This window comes from Equus asinus, chromosome 20 (genome assembly GCF_041296235.1).
Source record: "Equus asinus isolate D_3611 breed Donkey chromosome 20, EquAss-T2T_v2, whole genome shotgun sequence".
Taxonomy (NCBI): Eukaryota; Metazoa; Chordata; class Mammalia; order Perissodactyla; family Equidae; genus Equus; species Equus asinus.
Genome location: NC_091809.1, coordinates 46,166,294 through 46,189,728, shown reverse-complemented (window position 1 = coordinate 46,189,728; position 23,435 = coordinate 46,166,294). Strand labels below are relative to the sequence as shown.

General features: G+C 45.6%; 2 protein-coding genes across 4 annotated transcripts; one reads left to right on the top strand and one right to left on the bottom strand.

Annotated features, from left to right (window-relative positions):
• Nucleotides 1–2,439: 2,439 nt before the first annotated feature.
• Nucleotides 2,440–13,609, top strand: CD3E (CD3 epsilon subunit of T-cell receptor complex). Of its 3 annotated transcripts, XM_014855590.3 has the most exons (10): nucleotides 2,583–2,721; nucleotides 2,819–2,927; nucleotides 4,834–4,854; nucleotides 5,943–5,957; nucleotides 9,857–9,886; nucleotides 10,315–10,527; nucleotides 11,353–11,520; nucleotides 12,073–12,119; nucleotides 12,979–13,069; nucleotides 13,439–13,609. In XM_014855590.3, the coding sequence occupies exons 2-9, from the start codon at nucleotides 2,879–2,881 to the stop codon at nucleotides 13,033–13,035; spliced, it is 600 nt and encodes a 199-aa protein (XP_014711076.1). In that variant the 5' UTR covers nucleotides 2,583–2,721; nucleotides 2,819–2,878; the 3' UTR covers nucleotides 13,036–13,069; nucleotides 13,439–13,609. The 3 variants fall into 3 exon arrangements, with proteins under 3 accessions (XP_070346300.1, XP_014711076.1, XP_044608955.1); XM_044753020.2 differs by having other exon boundaries at nucleotides 12,979–13,609; XM_070490199.1 differs by lacking the exons at nucleotides 4,834–4,854; nucleotides 5,943–5,957 and having other exon boundaries at nucleotides 2,440–2,721; nucleotides 2,819–2,954.
• Nucleotides 13,610–16,133: 2,524 nt separating this feature from the next.
• CD3D (CD3 delta subunit of T-cell receptor complex) lies at nucleotides 16,134–22,419 on the bottom strand. Its single transcript, XM_014855591.3, has 5 exons — nucleotides 22,190–22,419; nucleotides 20,377–20,577; nucleotides 19,778–19,909; nucleotides 19,429–19,472; nucleotides 16,134–19,209 (listed from the first exon to the last, which is right to left on the bottom strand). The coding sequence occupies exons 1-5, from the start codon at nucleotides 22,242–22,244 to the stop codon at nucleotides 19,144–19,146; spliced, it is 498 nt and encodes a 165-aa protein (XP_014711077.1). The 5' UTR covers nucleotides 22,245–22,419; the 3' UTR covers nucleotides 16,134–19,143.
• Between the last annotated feature and the right edge of the window lie 1,016 nt (nucleotides 22,420–23,435).

Below are 23,435 nucleotides of genomic sequence, written 5' to 3'. Positions count from 1 at the left end.
ATACCACATAATCCTGAAGCTGCCAGCTGATGGATCAATAGAATAGTCTTTTGAAGTCACAGCTAAGGTATCAACTTAGAGATGACACCCTGAAGCCTAGGGTACTATCCTTCAGGATGTGGCATTCATCTTAAATCAATGATTATGCTATGACACTGTGTCCCCAAGAAGTAGAATACATGTATCTAGGAACTAAGGGTTGGAAGTAGGAGTATCCATGCTTACCATTACTCCCATTGAACCATTTAGAAAATTTGTGCTCCTGTCCCCACAACTCTAGACTCTGAGTTTCTAGAGGCCACGGTTTCCAGAGGCAGAATGCTTCCACCATGGTACACAGCAAGAATTATATTAAACTAAGCTACACCTGCTGCCTACCACTGCCAAGAGACCAGTAGGCAAAAAAATGATTCACTCTCCCAGCAGAATGAATCTCTCTTTATCATCAGGAGAAGTGAGGGCTGCAGGGAGCAAGGAGTATACACATAGAACCCAAGTGTTCACAGCCTGAAAAAGCCATGTCAACCAGGGGCTAGAATCCTCAAGCTATGTCTTCCCTTATGTCAGCAGAAGTGCTGGCTGAGGCCGGGAGCAATCTAGAATATGTAACAAAGGAGGGAGATGATGAATGTCAGTTGGGGCCCCCAGAACAGCTGTATAGTGGGACTGAAATTTGTCCCACTAACTTTCCTTTTATAAGCTTCTTCAGGAAAAGAGAGCAACCAGAGTCCTGAAAAGGTGTTTAAGGATGGGGTGAAATTATTATATAGCAAGTGGATCCGAGCAGTGCAAGGGGTCAACTGTGTGGATGCTGGTGGTGCCACCAAGGTGCCCCCTTGAGGACCACTCACTCCCCCAGCTGCCAGGCTTGTGTCCCCCGAGGGCTCACAGCTGAGCCTTTTCACAGGAACTTTCCTCAGCCGAAGCAGCTGCCTCCCCCAAGTTCACATCCCCTCTCTGGGAACAGCTCACATCCAAGAGTAGATGATGTGCCAGCGGCCTCAATTCAGGACCGCTCTGAGGGGTCATCCCAGCCTAAGAACCCCCGTGGGATTGGCTGAGCTCTCTGTTGCCACCTCGTTGTAGCTCACCTTCTCCCCCGCCCAATCCCGCTTCCTTCCCTTTCAGGTGCTGTCCCTGTTCCCCCTCAAGGAGCCACCTGCACACACATCTCCATCTCAAAGTTTGTTTCCCAGGGAACCCAAATGGTGACAACGCACATTTAGAGATAAGAAGGCAACCACCAGAAAAAGCAGTTTATGAAGTTAAAAGCGGTTTTCGCTAGGGAGAGGAATTGGACTGAGGCGCCGTGGGGCAGGGGACTGTTATACATCCTGCTGTGCACTGCATTGTTTTTAGTGTGTGCATTTATAATTTCCATATTTGAATTTTTTTTTGTTTAAAATTTTAAAGGATTTGACACTGTCACTCCCCTGTTTTAAACCCTTCAAAATTGCTTTCCAGTGCCCTTAGAAGAATCCTTGAGAATCTTTAACAAGGCTTGTAAAGCCCTCTCCATCGGACCCTGCTGAGTTTCAGATCCCATTCCTTGCCACTCCTGCCCACTCCGTCAGTTACCTGTCTTTCTGGACCTCCAGATTCTTGAATGGGCCTCTCTTCCTCATCTCCGGGCTTCCGACATGCTGCTCCCTCTGTCTGGAATATTTACTGTCCTCCCCTCCACCTGGTTCTCTCCTATTCATCCATCACTTTTCAGCTTAGATGTCACCTTCTCAGGGAGACCTTCTCTACCGCTGGACTATATTAGGCCCCCCTTTTGTCACTCCCACAGCACTTATATTTCTGCTTCCTCAGCACCAATCTCCTGAAATAATCTGTTTAACGTCCACATTTCCTTTCATCCTCCGTGAGGACTATCTATCTTGTTTCTGCTGCACTGCTAGACTCAGGACATACTGGAGCAGAGTAGACCCTAAGTATTTACTAAATCAATGAGTTTTGTAAATGTTTTCTAGGGTCCCAGCTCTGTAATCTACAACAAGTTAGATAACCTGTTTGAGCCTCAGTTTGCTCAAGTATAAAATAGGGATAAAAATAATACCTACCTTAGAGGGTTGTTTTGAGGATTCAATGAGAGATGTTGGTAAAGTCCTTGGCATGGTACCTGCCATGGCGTGAGCATCTGGTTAAAGCAAGCTTAAAAATAAAGACTATCAGTTTACACTCATGTCAGCAGATTTTGAGACTGTCACTCTGTATCCTTCCCAACATGGAATGCTGTGTTTTCAAATATTTTTGTAAATATTATAGGCAAAAAAAATGGCATCTCATGGTTTTAAGGCAACACGTATTTTCAAGTCAACTGCTTTTGTTAACAAAATGGCTGAATCCTGCTGCTCCGTACCGGGTACACCGTAAAGAAACAAATATTTGGTGCTCCTCTCCCTTCCTGTCACACCTTGTTTTGGGGGGAGGGGTATCTGAGAAGGGAGCCCCCAGTGTGGAGGTGCATTGTCTAAGGCACAGGCAGCTAAATTCCAGGTATTTTTCCCTGCACCTTCAGGTTTTACCGGTCCTCTTTCTCCTCCTATGGGAAGATATGGGGCCCACCTCTCCCCAGCCAACCCAGGTGGCTGCCTCCGCCTCAAACGTTTCCAAGTGACGTAGAACACTGCAGGCCCACAGGCCCCTCCACACTTCCTGTGTGGGGCTCAGAAACCCGCCTCCCCTCCCAGCCTTAGGTGCCTGCTTCGGAAAATGGTGAGTCTCCCTCTCATGTCCTAGCATTGGGAGCAATGGCCCCAGGGTCCTCATCTCCAACAGGCGTCTTGAAAAAGTCTTCTGGTTTCTTTTTCAGAAATAATAAGCCAACTGGCCTCCGCCATCTTAGGTAGCGTGAGTGTCCAGTGAGAGAAGGATGCAGTCGGGCAATCTCTGGAGAGTTCTAGGACTCTGCCTCCTATCAGGTGAGTAGGATGGAATGAAAAGGGATGGTGTTTCTCCAGACCTTGGGAGAGCTCACAGCCTACCCTTGTGCTGCCAAGTGGTACCAAGGAGCCTCATTTACCAAAAGATGTAAGGAACTGTTTGTGCATTGTTAGCAGGGGGAGCTAGGGCTGGAGGCTAATGAAAAAGATGTGGCCCAGGCACTGGGAGAGCTTCCAGAGAACAGCCAAAGAAAAGCAGCTGGGATGATCATATCTACTGAAAGCAAAGAGGCCTCTCTGCCTCCAAGAACAAGCTCGTTCTGTCAGTGAACTGCCCAGCCCTCAAGAACGAGCACAAAAGAGATTAGAAGAACCAACCTTTGCTCCTTGTGAGGAGACTAGATTGCTGAACCCAAACTCTGTGCAGACAATAAAACACCTCATAATTTTCAGTCCTTCTCAGTCAGCCAAGAACTTGCAATTAGTTTAGTCCTTTTTGAAGCAAGGTGGTGTATAAATTGATAAATAACGAAGAGCATTTCCATATATCGTATCAGATAAATAAGATTTTTTTAGAAGCTTGCCATTGATTGAGTCAGATATTGTGTAAAAAAAAATTCTTTACATGTGTTAACTAATTTAATCCTTACCTCCACCTTGGAAGATAAACGTTATATCCTCTATTTTACCGATGAAGAGACTGATAACTCAAAGAAGTTAAATAACTTGTTTAAAACCACACAGTTAGGAAGTGCTACAGCTGATCTGGTAAATCAGGACTGTCTGTCTACAAGGCCTGTGCTGTTAATGACTGCAGTACATGAGGCAAAATGGGTCACAATGGTTTAATTTCAGAGATCTAGAAAATACCATCACAGCTGGGGCTCCTATCTCAGAGCCACAGCCATGATGTCTCCACTTCCTGCTCCATCTTGGGTTTCTCAAGCTTGAATATGCACACAAACCACCTAAGCAGCTTGTTAAACTGCAGCTTCTGCTTCAGTAGGTCTGGAGTAGGGACTGCAATTCCACATTTCTAGTAAGTTCTCAGGCTTAATAAGTCTGCTCCTGATCCAATGAATACATTTTGAGTGTCAAGGGGCGGGGTGTGACTCCTGCAAGGAGTGGTCAGGCATTTTCTTAAACTTTCTTTAGTCTTTGCCTGAAAAGACAGAGAGAGACTATCAAAGATCTAACTACCCCTAGAGATTTGGCATCATGAGCGTGTGTCAGGTCTGCTCTGGGTGTGGGGCTGGGGCAGAGGAGGGCTATCTCCCCCACCGCAGAGGCTGTTGATAAAAGAGAGGTCCAGGTTTTCAGAAAACTTTGAGGCAACATCAGGGAAACTGGTCGTTGTAATGAATCCAAGTTATTGCTGATTTAGGGGACTCTGGAGGGCCCAGTGGAAATATGGTCCACCTCTTCAAGGCACAGGCTCTAGATGATGAGTAATGGCAGTTTCAAATATTTCCACCTCTGTCTCAAGCAGAAAAGAAATGAAAACACTGAACCATCAGACAAACAAGATCCAGAGACAGAACAAGAATCTCATCATTTGTACCTAACCAGGAGGTTGTTTTTCTTCCAGTCAGAGACCAATTTTCAAAATGGAGGCTTGACTGCAAAATTTGTTTGCTATTTCTCCAGTCACCCGAGAAACATCCCCAACTTTTTCTAATGTCTGTTCGTCAAATATTGTGTGCTCATGTTTAATGCTAGATGCTCCCTTTCTCTGTTTCATCCCAAGTTGTCCAGGAACCCCTGGTCAATATCCAGCAGTCCATGTCACTTACCTGGGGTATGACAATGGCTATGATCCAGCGGGAGTTGGGAAGGACTTAGATGTTCAGAAATGATCAGACTAGACCACAGCACTTTTTCTGCTTGGAATTTCAGGTACTCCCAACATTTACTAACTCTTTTTTTCTTATTATTTATTTTCTAGTTGGCGCTTGGGGACAAGACGGTAAGATGTGCTTTCTTTCCTTGTTATGAAATCAGCCCAGCATTCTTTGTATTTATGAGTGGAGCTTTCTCTAGACGTCCCACAGAGCTTCCACAGAGACCCATAAAAGAGGTTTCTACCATCTTCTCCTTTGCCTTTTCCTCATAAATCTAGAGATGTTCTCGCCAAGAAGAGGGAAGCCACAGAGATCATAGGAAATAATGAGTCTTCACTACTCAAAAGAAAAAGCAATGAGTCTATTAAATTAAGTCGAAAGTGCCAACACTTTTCATAAGTTTGCATTTCATATTTGACGTGAGAGTTTGTAGAGAGGACGTGGCTTGAATGCATGCCCGGGGATGCAATGAATAAAGCTCGGGGGCAGCATTAGAGTGCACACTCAGAATCTCAAGTCCGAATACTCTGAATGTGTGTGTGTGCACGTGTGCTCATGGGTGAACGTGCATATGAGTGTGCCTGGCCTGGACTCACTTTCTCAATCATAGCATAGAGTCAAGAGTAACCCCAATATTGGAAGCCTTTCTATTCAATCAGCTCCTCCAAACTGAGGAAAACAATTTCGTGTTTACAGGCAGCCGCTGTGCCAGTCTGCATTCCGTTGCACTGCCTAATTTGTAGTGTCCTTAGGATCATTTTTTTTTTAACCATGCAGCATCCTTTAAGGTTACTGACAGATGGGACATGTCGAAAGCCCTGATAGGCTTCAAGATAACTCATCTCTTCTGCGTGCTATTTGCCATTTAGAGTAGGTTTTTGTTTATCTTTCATTTATGCCCAGTATAGATTTTTTCCCCCAGCTTTAGCAAGATATAATTGAAATATAACATGGTATAAGTTTAAGGTGTACAATGTAATGATTTGATATATATATTGTGAAATGGTTAGTTGGGATCCATTTTTGTAAATAACCATCAGTTGTTTAGTGCAGGATATAGGGCCCAAAGCAGCTTTTCATATAGAGCCATGGGGAATTTGAAGATCCATTGTTTTCTAAAGGTTGAGGGAAGAGTCCCAACTTGTGGGAGCAGGGTCTGATCTTAGTAGCTGATAGGAGAATTGCTAATGGTTTCTTATTATTTCCTTTTCAGAGACTGAAGAAACTGGTAAGAGGATTTTCATTCTATACAACCTCTTTTCAAACATGGAGCAAAATGGTCATAGAGGACAATCACAGTAATAAATACTGAGAACCAGAATTATTAGAGGGAAAATACAATTATCTTTCAATAGGATCTGTGTTAGATGTCCCTATGTTTGTTGCTAACTGTCACGTCTGGTTATAGCTAAATATGAGACATATTCCTGAGCATACATTCAGGGAAGAATAAACATGTGGTTGTAGGGTGGAGTCACCATGAGTTTTTGTGTAAATCATGAGTTCATTGAAGGCAGAGATGGTGTCTTATTTACCTGGCCCAGTGTCTGGTGTACAGCAGGTTCTCGATGATTTTTTTTTTTTTTTTGAGGAAGATTAGCCCTGATCTAACATCCGCTGCCAATCCTCCTCTTTTTGCTGAGGAAGACTGGCTCTGAGCTAACATCCGTGCCCATCTTCTTCTACTTTATACGGGGGATGCCTACTACAGCATGGCCTGCCAAGTGGTGCCATGTCCACACCCGGGATCCAAACCGGCAAACCCCGGGCCGCCGAAGCAGAACGTACGCACCTAACCGCTGAGCCACCGGGCCGGCCCCTCAATGGATATTTTTTAATGAATAAATAATCACATGAAAGCATCACTAATTCCTTCCCCTCTAGATGGTCTTGATGGTCTTGTGTGAGAGACAAATAATTGATAATATAGTGTATTGCATGATATGATACGGGCAGATACAGAGTAAAATAAAATAGAAAGGGAGGAGTGGTCAACTCAACAGAAGGTAGTTGGGGAAGGCTTCCCAGAGGTGGTGATTCTTGAGCTGAGTTTTAAAGGATGAGCATGAGGCCGGCCCCATGGCCAAGTGGTTAAGTTCATGCGCTCCACTACGGCTGCCCAGGGTTTCTCTGGTTTGGATCCTGGGCGCAGACATGGCACCACTCATCAGGCCACGTTGAAGCGGTGTCCCACATACTACAACTAGAAGGACCCACAACTAAAATATCAACTATCTACTGGGGGGATTTGGGGAGAAAAAGCAGAAAGAAAAAAAAAGACGATTGGCAACAGTTGTTAGCTCCGGTGCCAATCTTTAAAGGATGAGCATATATTTTAGGAAAGAAGAGTATCTTAGGCAGAAGAGATAAGGCTGTGTAGTGTGAGGTTAAGAGTCTAACTCTGAGGCTAGACTGCCATATTTGAATCCCGGCTCAACTTCTTACTTGCTGAGTGTCTTTGAATAATTTTCTTAACTTCTCTGTGCCACAGCATCATCTGGTGTCAAATGAAAATAATAATGATACCTAGCTTGTAGGGTTGTTGTGAGGACTGAATGAGTAATTCACTTAGAACGTTATCTGACATACAGAAGGCAGTAGATGGGAAACATGCAGACTAGATAATAAGCATTAAAGTTGATTAAGCATGCATGTTCTAGGTATTGCCCTAAATATTTTACCTGAATTTCCTTGTCTAATTCTCCTAATATCCCTCTTCCACAGACAAGGAAACCAAGGCTTGGAAATTAAATAAATAGTCCAATCACAGAAATAAATATAAGTGCAGATTTAGCTGATACTGGAGCTCATTTTCTTAACCGTTGTGAAACACTGGTTATATATAAAACCCTTGTGAGCACACATCCTATTTCTCAGCCTAGACATCTAGGCCCTTGTATGAGCATGTGTAAGTCTAAATTCTGCTACTGAATTTGTGCCAATAAAAGTTGTGAGCAATTTTCTTTACATTTTTCTTTTTTTTTTTTTTTTGAGGAAGATTAGCCCTGAGCTAACTACTGCCAATCCTCCTGTTTTTGCTGAGGAAGACTGGCCCTGAGCTAATATCCATGCCCATCTTCCTCTGCTTTATATGTGGGACACCTACCACAGCATGGCTTTTGCCAAGCGATGCCACGTCCGCACCCGGGATCCGAGCCAGTGAACCCCGGGCCGCTGAGAAGCGGAACGTGCGCACTTAACTGCTGTGCCACCGGGCCAGCCCCAATCTTTACATTTTTTTCCAAAAAACATACCAAATAGAGTGAAATGTCTATTTGCTTTTAAATTATTTTATCTATGACTTCTAGTTTATTTAACATTTCTAAGAAATATCAGCGCTGAAAAATTGTTTCTAAGTCAAAGTAATATCGACTATCTATTGTCATTATGCTCAACTCCCAATTATTAGCAGATGGATAAACCTGGAGAATGACTTGTTTACATTTCATATGATCTCAGCTGGAGAGCTGCCTGAGCAACTGGGTCAGAACTCAGTTCTGTTCTCCATTGTAGCAGGACCCAAAGGAGGAAAGGAAGAAAGTAACTAACATTTTCCTTGAGCATCTGCTATGTGCCCTCCATTTTCACCTTCGTAATCCCTTTAATTCTCACAAATACCCTGTGAGGTGAATGTTTTATCTCCATTTCCCAGATGAAGAAACAGAAGCTCAGAGAATTTAAATGACTTGCCCCTGGGTCACACTGCCTAAGGTAGATCTGGCATTCAAACACAGGGCTTCTGACTCAGTCCAGTGCTCTGTCCCCAATAGCATACTGTAGCAAAATGCCCCCAACAGGGAGAGAGCTGTCTCTGAGCATCACTGCCTCTCCTCTCTTCCAGCTCTCACATCCGGGCTTGAGCATAACCTAGTGCTGCCCCGCGTCCCAGCCACAAGTCTTCCAGGAAACGAGGGTGCACTCAAGCCCCACCTCCAAGGGCAAAATTGCCTGCTGTAGGGATTGTGGCTGGATTCCCAAATTATATTAGTGGATTTCAGTTGTCCATACCAATAGTTCCTCCCTCAACAAAAAGAATTGAGAGTTGGTTATACTCAGAGATAATTTAAAATAAAGCCATTTTTTATTAAAAGAAAAAAAAACATTCCCTTGGGGCCAGCACCATGGCCTTGTGGTTGGGTTCGGCATGCTCTGCTTTCGGGGCCCAGATTCATGGATTTGGATCCTGGGTGCAGTCCTACACCACTCATCAGCCATGCTGTGGCAGTGACCCACACATAAAATAGAGGAAGATTGGCACAGATGTTAGCTCAGGGCTAATCTTCCTCAGGAAAAAAAAAAAGAACCGTTCTCTTAAAATGTGCGTAGTACTTCACATAATTTAAGGGCAATAACAGAAAAGTGGTATGGAATAAGAAGAAAGACATTTGATCTCTATTGTGATGGACTCAGTTATAAGAAAGAACTTCTGGGGCTGGCCAGGTGGTACAATGGTTAAGTTTGCATGTTCCACTTCACTGGCCCAGGGTTCACCAGTTTGGATCCCAGGTGCAGACATGGCACTGCTCATCAAGTCATGCTGTGGCAGGTGTCCCACATATAAAGTAGAGGAAGATGGGCACAGATGTTATCCCAGGGCCAGTCTTCCTCAGCAAAAAAAAAAAAAAAGAAGAAGAAGAAGAAGAAGTGGGGGATTGGCAGCAGATGTTAGCTCAGGGCTAATCTTCCTCAAAAAAAAAGAAGAAAGAAAAAAAGAACTTCTGAATAATGAAAAAGAGGTAAGCCTGAGAATCAGTGACTCAAAGATGTGAAGGTGTTTATCTCTGAGAAGACCCTTTCATATCTATCTGGAATAAGGTTCTTGGAAGAGGAGAAGTTTGAAGACTTCTAGAATTTTTCAGTCCTAGGATTTTAAGACTTTCTGAGCTTCAGTGGATCTGGACCTAGGAGCACAGCTGGCGTATTCTCAGTCTGATGTATCTGAGGTGCATCTATGAGCATACCTCTTGGGCTAAGTACATACCTCACCTTAAGGCTTGGGGATTCCTATGTAAAGGATGGGCCCTCTTTGGGAATTCTTGCGGACAGTGTCTAGTCCCACTTGAAAAATTTTACCTACAATTAAACTTAAACCAAGGATGTTTTCTCACCACTCTTTCCTTTTTTCAGTTCCAGAAAAACCCGCATCTGGACAGAAAAGTAAGTTTATCAGTCTTTTGTGTGTGTCCTTTCTGAGGATGCAGCTCAGTGGGTAGAGAAGGAATTGATTGAGACAGATTAACCCCAAGAACTGAGGTCCTCCCAATATTACATTTACAACTCCCATTTTGGACACGTTCCAAATAGGGACTTTTCAGGTTTTTCTTTATTTCCATTCCCCTCTTCCCAAGTCCCCATGCCCGTGCCTAAATTCTGCATCACCTTCGGAAGGCCCTCTAACTCCCCTTCTCCTACATATGCCTTCCGTATCCTCTGGCCAGGGGAATTCCCTTCTGATAAGAAAATCTAAGACCTGCATGATAGACGACTTTCTGCCTTTGGTTGGTTCTTTTGTTACTAATTTGCCTTTTCTGAAATCTTGCTGGTTTCTCCCTCCAATTCCCTTTCTCTTTTCTCCCACTCCCCAGGATATGAAGTCTCCATCTCCGGAACCACTGTAAAGCTGACATGCCCTGAGAATTTTGGAAATGAATTAGTATGGGAAATAAATGATCAAAAATCTAAGGAGAAGGACCAAACACTAGTACTGGAGAATTTTTCAGAAGTGGAGAACAGTGGTTACTATATCTGCTACCAAGAAAGCTCAGAGAAGACCCATTATCTCTACCTGAAAGCCAGAGGTAATGTAGGTCTCCAGAGCAGCCGCTGCTGGACTCTTTAGGGAGGGCCATCTCAATTATCTCCCCTAACGCAACTCAGAGTCCCCTGGCATCTTTGTGCTTCTCCTGTACTCAATCCTGGGACTGTCTGGGGCCACACAGCATCGATGCTTTCTGAAACATAAGGTTAAACACCAATATGGGGCTGTCGGGGTAGGCTCAGTCAGCACTAGATCTAAAGCAACAACTTTCCAAGAGGCAGGATTGGGCCACTCGCATTGGATCACATCCAGAAGTATGGCACACCCATAGGAGTTTATCTGATGCTTTATTGAGAGAAATTCTTGAGAGGGATTTTTGCAAAGCAGACTCAAAGCCACTGTAATAAAGTGTCATAAGCTAAGGCATGATAATAAACAATAATGATAGCTAACATTTATTGAGCGCTTATTAAGTTTTAAGCACTATACCAAACACTTGCCAGGGATTTTTTTTTTCATGTAATACTCTCAACAGCCATATGAGTCAGGTACTACTTTATTCCCATTTCATAGATGAGGGAAACAGAGGCTTTGTGAGGAGAAAACGCATTTCACAATGTTCACAGCTAGTGAGTAATGGAGCTGGGACTTGAACCCAGGACTTTCTGACTTCAGAGCCTCTACGTGTAACCATCTCACTTTGCTCGTTGTTACAAACACATGGAAAGGGAGGGCTCTGGCCGTGGCAAGCATGTGAGTATTGAAGGGAGAATCACCTTCATTTGTTTCTGCCTCATCTCCAGCGTCCTTGTGTCTGCCTTTCTCGGTGATTTCTCTTCCTCTCACACCCCGCTGTCCCCCGCAGTGTGTGAGAACTGCATGGAGGTGGATCTGACGGCAGTGGCCACAATCATCGTAGTCGACCTCTGCATCACTCTGGGCTTACTGCTGCTGGTGTATTACTGGAGCAAGTCTAAAAAGGCCAGGGCCAAGCCTGTGACGAGGGGAGCAGATGTTGGCGGCAGGCCCCGGGGTAAGACCATGGACTTGGGTTGGAGGAGATTGCTGCTGAGGGCGGTGTCCAGCCTGGGCCAGGATGGGGGGGAAGTCCATGGCTAGGTCAAGAAAGCTTCTATAGAACATTCACTGTATTGCCAAGAGCTCAACAGATGGTTTCACATCTCAGATCACTCCTGTCCTTCCCCCCAGAAAAGTGCAAAAAAGTTTATTAACAAGACGAGCTTCCTCAGATGCCTGTCAGTGTTCTGGAGTAACCAGATTCCACCCCCAGTTTGTGGGGAGAGAGACTCTGGGAGGTTAGTTCCTGCCTTGTCCTTTCCCTTCCCCCATGGGAAAGGAAACAATGGAAGGACCTTGAGCTGAGGAAAACCACAGAATGATAAGAATAATGTGGGGGTTATTAGAAATGGGATAAAAGAAGGAAAAGAGAAAGGGTGGCTGAGATGGAAAAAGGGAGAAGTGGAGGAGAGAACAGAGGGGTTTGCCATCCTTGCTCTGGGTCTTATTGCCACAACATTGGTGTTCCCTCATGGAAATGAATTCTTTCCCCCTCCCTCCTCTGCAGGACAAAACAAGGAGAGACCCCCGCCTGTTCCCAATCCAGATTATGAGGTAATAAGGGATAGACTGGAGGAGGGGGTCTTTCTAGGGGAGAAGAGGACAGGTGGGACAGTCCATCTGGCCTGCAGACACTTCAAAGCCCTTCAGTCGGGGCTCCAGGACAACCCACCATATGCCCAGCTCTGCCTCCTTCATGGTAGAATAGGACCATCTCAAGGGCAGCGGGCTTCCATAACCACAGGGGGGTAGGGGGCGACACTCTTCGTTCTCTGGCTTGTTCATTAGCTGGGATACAGCCATGTGGAATACCATATATGCAAATTCTAACATGATAAACTCAGGACTGATGTTCCACCAGCACCAAGTCATACCAGTCCTTGAAATATTAAAATACTTCACTGGTAAATAGCCCCAAGCTTCCCCCGCCCCCAACACACACTGCCAGACATCACAGCCTCTCCCTCACTGGACTGTCTCTTGATTTAGCAACTAAAGAGTTGATGTCTGGCATAGCAGAGAACCACCAGGAGTTTTCTGATGGGTTGGTGTGTGTGCAATACCAAATCGTTAAATATTTTGAATATCACACTTGGACAGATTCAACAAATATTTATTGAGCACTAGGCAAGCATGTGATATTCACTTTCAAATGAGTGACCTCATTTAATGCTGACAAAAGCCCTGAGAGGTGGGACTTTTTTAGATTCCCATCTCTGAAATGGGAAAGCTGAGGCTCACAGGAGGAGGTGACCAGATCAAGTCCATTACCAGTCAGTGTCGAGTTAGAATCTGAGCCTGCCTCCGGACTCCTAGTCCAAGGTTCTTTTCATTGCACTAAAGCTAGGCCCTTCTTTCTTAGGAACTATTTCCTCCGACCTCACCGACCACCCCCTTTCTATTCCACTCCTAGCCCATCCGGAAAGGCCAGCGGGACCTGTACGCTGGCCTGAATCAGAGAGCCGTCTGACAGTTCCTGAGGACACTGCCTCCTGCTGGCCCAGGTCTGCTCCTCTCCAGGCACCCTGCCACTCCCTCTTCCCTGAACAAGTCTTGGACCCCACAGGAGAATCATTCCGCTGCCTCATGTGGAACTCACATCTGCAGCCTTGTCCCCAGCTCTCTTCCTCCTGCCTTCTCAGCTAGCGCCCCATCCTAGGATCTTGCTGCCTCATTGTCCTTTGAAACATCATCGCCCCTCATCCCCTCACACCTGGGCTGCCCTCTTGTCAGGATATTTATTTCTGTTATTCACCCTCTCCCCAATTCCTTCCTTCCATGGTAGACATTACTTCTCCCTTCAGTTGTCTCCTTTTCCAGCATATAAGTTGCCCCCATTCCCAACTATTCCGTCTATCTTTCTATTTTTCCAGCTCTCCCTTTGGCAACCGTCTGTGGGAATGGACTAGGTAAATGAGCCAGCCCTTCGCTCCCTCCCCCCATGTCTCCACTGTAGACCCCTGGATGTTCGTTTGCATCTCCATGAATGTGCTAGGCTCCTTGTCAGCTGAGACAGAAAAGAAATAAAGTGTATTTGGCTGAAAGAGTTGCTGTCCCTCTTTTCTGGGATGCCCTCAGAGGCTGCTTTGTTTCCTGAGACAGCTCAGGTCCTCCCTACCTGGACTAAACCCCCAGCTATGATCCCAAATGCAAGTACTAGCTGTTTTCACAGCTGGTGGGGGTATTATCTCAAGCTCTTTTCAGAGAGGGCATCAGAGAATAAATAAAATAGAAAGAGAGAGACAAAAGAGGAAGGAAGGAAGGAAGGGGGAAAAAGAGGAAGGAAGGAAGAGAAAGAAAGAAAGAACAATTAGCCGTTTGACTAACTTCTCTTGGAGAAAAACATCAAGGGTGGCAGAGAGTGACTGATGGGCCCCTGATGGCATGGTCAGTTCAAAAAAATGCGTGAAACAGAAACAGAGGCCTTAAAAGGCATATGAAGGCAGCTGACGAGAAGAGTGGAGGTGTAAGGGGGCTGGGGGCTGGGACGCAGGTTTCCACAAACTGCCTCGAAAAGGAAAACCCCGTGAGCCTGGGCTGCGGGAAGTGGGAGAAGGAGGTGCTGTCAAGCCGGTACCACTCCCTCCACTCTGAGACGCAGCAGCTTGCAGCAAGAAGCAGGCTGCGGTTTAGCAGCCAGGATGTGGGCTGCACTCTGGGCGAGGGTGAGAGAGGTGCAGCAGCAGCCAAAGGCCACCGTGGGAGGGCTTCGTTCTCCGTCTCCCGGGGCACACACTCAGCTTGTAGAGAGAGGAGGCCAGAGCACTGAAGTTCTGTCTTAGGCCAGCTCAAGCCGTGGCTCTCTTCTCTCCCTCTCTGCACTCAGAAACTTCCCTGCTGACCACAGGGCTATTTATGTGTATGATCAAGGCTAAAAAAACCATCTGTGGTTAGCAGCCCTCCACATACTGTACACATTCAGCCTTGGGCTTGTGGCTACAGTTTTTATTTGTTGGTCTCTGCTGAAGCTCTACTCCTTTCTCTCTAAGTACTCAACACTTAACGCTCATAAGAAGTCTCCTTGATGTTGACCATTACTAGCTGCTGATCAGCAGGCTGGCCCAGGGGTGGCAGTTTTGTCCTAGGTATATTTGACGGTGCCCGGTCAAGGGGAGTTGTGGCTCAGCATGATAAAAGCAATAGCAACTAACATTTAGTGAGCATCTCCTAAGCTCTAGAAATTGTGCCTAGCACTTTACACGTGTTATCTTATTTAATCCTTATGACAACTCAACAAGGTGGAAGTTGTTGTTCTCTTACAGATGAGGATATGGGGGCTCAGAGAGGTTAAGTCTTTTGCCCAAGTTGCATAGTTATTGAGGGACAGAGCCAGAATTAGCAGCCAGGACTGTCCAACCCTGGTACAGAGGTGAATAGCTACCCAGTGCCAACTGTGATCATAAAGAATTCTCTGCATGTTCCTGACTTAAAAGCTCTGTATTTAATCGTTTAGGTATTCCTTCCATGGGCACTGTTGTGAGCACTCGTGTGGCAGCCCAGCACTGTGCTAAGTGCTGAGGAGATATAAATAAAACAGTTCCTGTCTTCAAGGAACTTGCAATTACGTAAGAGTGGCCAAGTATGTAAAAAGTTAAGAGCAACAGAAGAACAAATGTGATTAAGTATCATGAGTGCCGCAGTGTGACCGCTGTTCCCAGGAGGAACAGAGAGCTGAAGCGGTCCAGGAAAGCTCCGCGGAGGAGCAGAGACTGAGGAGAGACTTGATCTGGGCCTTGAAGAGAAAGATGGATACAATTTGAAGACAAAGGAGAAGGCACTCCACTCACTGAAGATGAGATAGACAGCTAAATAGCCCTTTAGCTAGTAAATAAGTTGAATTTATAGTTAAAAACCTTTCCACAAAGGAAACTCCAGACCAAGATGGCTTCATTGGTGAAACGTACCAAACATTTGAGCAAGAAATAGTGCCAGTTCTATGCAAACTCTTCCAGAAAATTAAAGAAGGATTACTCCCAACTCATTCTATGAAGACCAAATTGAACCCGTGTAATGGTTAATTTTATGTGTCAACTTGGCTGAGCCATGGTACCCAGTTATTTGATCAAACACATCTGGATATTGTTGTGAAGGTATTTTTTAGTTGAGATTAACATTTAAATCAGTAGACTTTGAGTAAAGCAGATTACTCTCCATAATGTGGATGATCCTCATCCAGTCAGTTGAAGGCCTTAAGAAAAAACAGACTAAGGTCCCCTGAGGGAGAAAGAATTCTCTGCATCTCCAAACTGCCTTTGGCAACATCAACTCTTCCCTGAGTCTCCAGCCTGCCAGCCCACCCTGCAGATTTTGGATGTATCAGCCTTCACAATCGCATGAACTAATTCCTTAAAATAAATCTCTCTCTCTTCTCTCTTCTCTCTCTCTTTGTATCTGCACACACACCCTATTGGTTCTGTTTCTCTGGAGCACGCTGACTAATCAAATGTGATATCAAAACCACACAAAGACATTACAAGAAAAGAAAACTGCAGACCAATATCCCTTATGAATAGATGCAAAAGTTCTTCACAAAATTTTAGTAAATTTAATCTAATAATATACAAAAAATACATAGTGATCAAGTACAGTTTATTTCAGGAATGTGGTATTGGTTTAACAGATCATGTCACCAAGTAATTTACCCTATTAACAGACTAAAAAAGTAAAACCATATAATCATCTCAGAGGATGCAGAAGAAACGCTTGACAATAATCAATAGCTATTTTTGCTAAAAATTCTCAGCAAACTAAGAAAAAGAAGGGAATGTCCTTAACCTGTTAAAGGGGCACCTAAGAAAAACCTACAACCAACATCATACTTAATGATGAAAGACAATGCCTTTCCCGTAAGATCACAAACAAGGCAAGAATGTCCTCTCTCCACTTCTATTCAACGTTGTACTAGAGGTTCTAGCCAGTGCAATAAGCCAAGAAACAGAGGAAAAACACATCCAGATTGGGAATGGAAAAGTTAAACTGTCTTTATTCACAACCAACATTATCATCTACGTAGGATGTCTAACAGGATGTACCAAAAAAAGCTACCAGCATTAATAAGTGAGTTTAGGAAGTTTTCAGGGTACAAGATCAATGTACTAAAGTAACTGTATTTCTATATATTATCAATGAACAATTGGAAATTGAAATTTTAAAAATACCATATACAATAGCATCAAAAAATATAAAATATTTAGGGCTAAATCTGACAGAAGATGTGTTCATGGATTGGAACACTCAATATCAGTAAGTTGTCTGTTCTCCCCAAGTTGATCTATAAATTTGATGCAATCCTGATCATGATTCCAGGAGACCTTTTGTAGTAATGAGAAGTCAATTCTTTTGGGAGGGCAAAGGACTGAGAGTAGCCAAACTGCTTTCTTTAAGAGTTGTAACCCAGCCTTTCCAATCCTGAGTATTTATCCAATAGAAATGAAAGCATACGCTCACATGATGACTTATACACGAATGTTTGTAGCACTTTATTTGTAATAACCAAAACAGGAGACAACCCAAAAGACTGTCAACAGGTGAATGGATAAGCAGCTCGTGGTATATCCATACAATGAAATACTAATGAACAATAAAAAGGAATGAACTATTGATGGATGCAACGAGATGGGTGAATCTCAAAAGAATTATGCTTAGAGTAAGAAGCGAGACCAAAAACAGTACACATTATATTATTTCATTTATATAAAATTCTAGAAAAATTAAAACTAATCTATAATGACAGAAAGCAGGTCAGTGGTTGCCTGGAAGGTGTGGAGATGAGGAGAGGAAGGAGGCGGGGATTCTGTGCAAAGGGGCAGAAGGAAACTGGTCAGGGTGTTGGATATGTTCATTATCTTCACTGTGGTGATGTTTCATGTGTATATGTGTGCCAAAACTTATCAAATATTACACTGTAAATATATGCGGTTTATTCATGTCAGTTTACATCAGTAAAGGTGTTTTTTAAAAGTACAAAAAAGGGAGCCGAATGGCTCAGGTGGAGGGCAATGTTTCTCAACCTTGGCTTCACTTGAGACTCACCTCAGGCCGTTTTAAAAGTCCTGATGCCCCAGCCCAATATACTGCAATCAGATTCTAGGAGTGGCACCCAGGCATCAGTATTTTAAAACTCCCCAGGAGATTCCAACGCGCAGCCAATGTTGAGAACTGGCGAGAGGTATAGGGAGACGTAAGAGCATATGAGGAATGCCAGGTGAAAGGAAGTGTGCAGGGTGTGAAGGATCCAAGCGTTGGTGCAATACAACCACGGAAGGGTTGCCCAAAGTGGAGTGATCCAATGTGAAAACAGGACCTAGGGTTAGGAGGACTACAGTAGTAGTAAGGACATAAAGAGTAGGAATAAATCATATCCATGAATGAAACGTGTAGATTAGAAGTTCATCCTGTCTCTAATAAAAGTAGTCTGTGTCTATCTCAAGGAGATAGTGGGCAGAATCATCCAGATCTGAGGTTATGTGGTTGTTAATCCTTTTCTCCTTTGGGAAGCCTGGTCTAGGAAACTCCCACTCTCATTAAACTGTCCTGAGGTTCATTAAATTACTCTTACTCAGAGAACAAACTCTTATCCCACCTATGGTAGACAGGAACAGGCATGAAGGACTCAATAGTCTAAGTGGCCTCAGTTCTTCCTCTAAACCAGAGACTCTGAATTGGGGCTGCTTCAGAATCACCTGGGGACTGCATGCCTAGAGTGGGGCCCAAGTGTCTATATTTTTAACAAATCTCTCAGGCTCCCAAAGTTTTAGAATCATCACTAACCCACTAGCTGAAGATAAGCTCTATTAAAAATATCCCAAGCCCCCACCCAGTCTCAAATTCCGGCTTCCCAAGAGAGTGGAGAGGGATAATGTGTTTTAACTGATATAGGGTTCCTGATAGCAGTTTATCATGCAGAAGTCAGGGCCAGGTCTTGGAAGGTTCTGGGGAAAGAAAGACAAATGATGCCTTCTATACAGGAGAAAAGAGTACTGAAGGGGCCTGGGCTGAGACCTCTTCACAGCTAGTGGCTACCACTCCACAGGGGTCATAAATCCAGGGCCAGTCCCTTAGCAGAAGGGGGACTTTGTGGTCACCACACTCTCTGAGTCTTGATAAGAAGTAATCCCCAGAATCCTTGATGTTTCTGCCATCTCTGCTTATGATGTCACGGAAACTTCTGTGTGGCTGGGTCTATAAACACCAGCCAGCCCTCAGCTGTGATAAGGAAGCCAAAGCCTTGGAAGGGTTGTGATAGTGGACTGGAAGCAACAAGTAGCCGAGGGAGTGTGGTGGGGCAGACCCTGCACCAAAGGAGCCCACCAGGCCAGAAACACCAGTGGGACAGGATGTGTTGGGAGACTGCCCATCACACTGTCCACATGGGGCAGAGGAAGGGAAGTGCAGAAGGAGGGACACAGGTGGGCAGGGAGGGCAAAGGCCCATCCAAGTCAGGATATCTCCCGTGCCTTGCCCAGGAGCCTTGAAAAGTCCAGGTACCTGCTGAGTGAAAGAAGACATCTTTATTGCCTGAGCAAGGAGAGAAGGGACAGTGAATAACCGATACTCCTATAAGCCACCAGTCTCGAGTTCACTTCTTCCGAGGCCAGTTTTCACCAAGACGACTGTACTGAGCATCACTCCGATCTCGAAGGGGCTAAGAGATGAGAAGGAGGAACAGTGAGGCAAGGTCAGGACGCTCCTGGGGAGGACCCCAGCAGGCCCCAGAGATGAGTGCTCATGCCTGACCTTTCCAGACCCCCAGTAATGAATTCCCCACTAGGACCCTTCATACATACACATAACACCTAGTGTCAGCCTCTCCATCCCCTCTCACTCCTCCTCCCATTCTTGTCTCTTTTCCCTCCTGGCTCACCTGATAGAGCTGGTCATTCCTCAACAGAGCTTGAGCATCAGCAGCTAGAAGAACCAGGGAAAGAGAGTCATCAAGGGCCTGGGAGGATGGGACAGTGGGATCCCATGAAGACTGCAGCGGGACTGCAGCTGGTTGCACCCTCAGAAGTAAGCATGAGCAAAATGGGCACCCAAGTGCTTTCAATAACCACTTGAAGGGTCCTTAGAAGGTTGCAAGAGTGACTCCCAGATGAGACACGGTCCACTGCGAGTCCCATTCCTTAGGAGGTGCACACTCACATCTACACCCATACCCAGAACACTTGTGTGCGTGCATGCACACACACACACACTGTGTCCCTTCCACTTACCCCTCGGGAGCCTTCCAGTCTCATGTCCAGCAAAGCAGTAGACTCCCAAAGCAAGGAGCAGAGTGGCAATGATGTCAGTGATGACAATGCCAGCCAGGGTGGCTGAGTCCAGCTCCACACAGTTTTGGCACACTGTGAGGGAATGGAGGCAAGAGGAGAGATGGAGAGCCCTCAAGATCAGGGAACCCTCTCTGCCCCCAGGGCACCCCAGGATCTCTCATGCCAAGACCCAAACTTCAGTAAGATCAGGAAAAAGTCCTGCTGATGGTCTTGTTACATCCACCTCTACCCTTCATTCCGAGGAATCTCTGAGGAGAGCCAAGAAGTAGTCTCAGCTTTATAGGAACTTATATAAGGCAGTAGGCCAAACTACTCTCCCAAGAAAGCCCCTACTGCTTGGATCAAAAGGTCCTTCATGTTCTTTCTCTGTTAGTTAAGCTCTCTCCCACTCTAAGGGCTCCAAAATCTGGCTCATATCATCACAAGAGTGACCCCATTATAAGAGAACAGATTGGTCCACCACAGCCCCCTCCAGCTAGAAAGTTCTCACATCCAGAGACCCCATCCATTCCAACTCAAAGGGTTCAGGGGGCACATACTTCGATAATATACTTGCAGAGAGGAGTTTTCCTTGGCACCACCACACATATATGTTCCCCGTGGGTCCAGGATGCGTTTTCCCAAGTCCAGCCCTCCTTTGTATGGTGTTCCCATCGTTCCCTCTAGCTGCATGATGCTGCTATTGCACTTCAAAATCAGTCTCTCCTCAATTTCGTCCATGTCTATCTTGAAAAGGCTCACTAAGGAAAAAAAAATGCTACAATTGGAGCCAGCTCTGTGGTCTGCACTAGACCCCTTGTTCTGCTGAGGTTCATACTTAAGAAAGATCACTCCAAGTCTAGGATAGTTGCTGGTTTCTAGTGAGAAAGAAGTCACAAGAGAAAGGCTTCGGAAGGTTCCCAAGAACTGCAGGGCCCGGGAAGTACACAAGGATGCAGTCCAAGCAGAGAACAGGCCCTGATGGACACAGAGCAAAAGAGGAAACCATGGAGCTGGGTTGATCCAAGAACCTTCCCAGAAATGAGTTCAGACCACAGATTAAAAGTACGAGGGGAGCCACACTGCCGAGACACCCAAGAGATACGGAAAGGCAGAAGAATGTTCCTCGGTTGGAGATGTCCACATTTTTTCTCTAAGAAAACTTCTAATTCTACTTCCCAGCCACCTACAACACTCCCACTTAACTTCCTACCCTCTTCCTTCCCCCTGTGTCCCTCCCCAACAACTACCAAGGGAATGAGACTCTCACTATTAAAGCCTTTCCCAGGGCCAATGATGGTTGGGGGTAGGGGAGAAACTGGTACGAATTAGCAGCCCGGTGGTCCAGAAGGGGACTCAGGGCAATTCCTATGTAAAAATTTTTAGTTGTGCTACCTTTACTAGGGGGAGGGGGACAGAAAAAAATTTTTTTATTGAATCCATTCTTGGGGCTCCACACAAGTCAAGTCTTGTGGGGAGTTTAAGGGCTAGAGGTATGCACAGAATCTTTCTAAATCCACTGAATAGCTTCAACTGAGAGCATCTCCACAGCCCACGGAGGCACTGTAGTCTGTAACTCCAATCCCGGGGAACAGTGGAATCCACAGTCTCCCTGAGCTTCATACTCAGTTACCAATCTGGATACAAGAACATCCTCTAGAAAACCCCCAAAAGAGCTGTTTCTCGTGCCTCTGAAGCAGGTCAGGAGGATAGGTGTGTATACTCATGGAGACACATGTACATCAGATGTTATACATCCTACAGTCATGCCTTCCTTGGGGATCTATTTCCAATGGAAATCTTGGATGTTACAAAGCAGCTGACTGCTAGGGTAACCATTCATCCCAGCTTGCCTTGGATTGAGGGGGTTCCTGGGACAATCAGTTTTAAAACAGGCAAACCAAGATGAGGTCATCCTGCTTCCCACAATCTGCCCTCCCTCCTGCTCAACCTAATGTTAACTTTTCTCTTAAAGCATTCCCGAGTGCTGGGGCATGGCTCCATGTGGTGACGTCATGATGGCCAAATGACTAAGAGTCCTGGATCCCAGAGGCTGTCTGCCCCAGAAGGAACAACGCTCCCATTACCAGCCCGAGGCTCGGGCACGCACATACCGCCATGTTGCCTACAGACCTCTGGCCTAAGTCCTACAGAGAGACATTCAAAACCAAGGTGCACCCCTAGCTGGAGTCAAAGCCAAGAGCCTGTTTCCCAGACCCTGTGCTACATCTCAACTCTGCCCTCCTTGACAACCCTGCCTGGTGAATCGAAACTAGCATTGAGAAGGACTTTCAAGTGGACCTCACTCCAGGTGGTAATGTCCCTCTCAGGTCCCTTCTCCAACATGCCCCCACCCACCTGGAGAAGCCTTACCTTGGGAGAGAAGGGCAGCCAATATCAAACTACCCAGAAATCTGCAGTGTTCCATCTTCCAGGAGAATTCATCCAGCAGATAGACTCAGATCACAGAACTATCAGCCAGAGTGAGAGCTGTGCTCCCCCAACTGACTTACGGGTACCGGAAAAAGTAGAGAATGGGGGAGGAACTAGGAGACGCCTATTTCTCGGCTCTCTGCTGTTGATGATGGGAGACTGTCAGAATAGGGGTAGGCTGGGGGTGGGGTAGGAAGTAAACAGGTGCAAACTGCTCTTTTTCTGAGCAAGGAGCTTGCTCAGAGACAGGGAGAACAGAGAACATGCAAAAGGTTGCCTGGGCTTCTAGGAAGTAAAAGGGGATTTAAGATGTCCTTTTCTGAGTTACTGATGACAAACAAGAACTTCAGAGCTCCGGTCAACAACACAACTACATTACTCACCACCTAAAAGCCGGCATCTCTCTGGGCCAGCCCGGTGGCATAGCAGTTGGGTTCACGCGCTCCACTTCGGCAGCCCAGAGTTTGCCAGTTAGGATCCCCAGCATGGACCTATGTACCACTTATCAAGCCATGCTGTGGCAGGCATCCCACATATAAAGTAGAGGAAGATGGGCATGGATGTTAGCTCAGGGCTAATCTTTCTCAAAAAAAAAGGCATCTTTCAAAATCCTTGAGGGAAGTTGTGAGCTCCATCCCATGAGCCATACCAACTAGGTTCCTCCCATGCCTAGTCTTTCTTGGAACCCTACCCAAGATCGTCCTTGGGCAGCCTGGGACACCAGACTAAGTGGGAGGGTGAGGTTTGGAGCCTCCTAGTCAGAGATATGAATCCTGGCTGCAGTACTGCCTATCTGCTGGGCCTGGGCCAGTCACGGAATTTTTCAGAGCCTAATTCCCTCAGTATCATGATAAGCATTCAAACAAAATGTTTGCATGGTGCCTGACACATCATATGTGCTCAATAGGAGACAGTTACGATAACAATATCATTGACTCTCAGGCAGAATTGAGCCTCTCCAGGAGACAAATGGACTTTTTCTCCTGTGGTCTGTGGAGATCCGAAACGCTCTACACCGCTGCAGTTGGACTGTAATTTACCTGAGGGCAGAGATCATGTAAGTCTTGCTCCCTTCTGCATCTCCAACACCTGACTTGTGCCTGGCACATAACGAGAGCTCTGGACATTTTTGTTGACTCACTGACTGACTGGCTGAGGGAGACAGGGGCCTGAGATCCTGGTAACT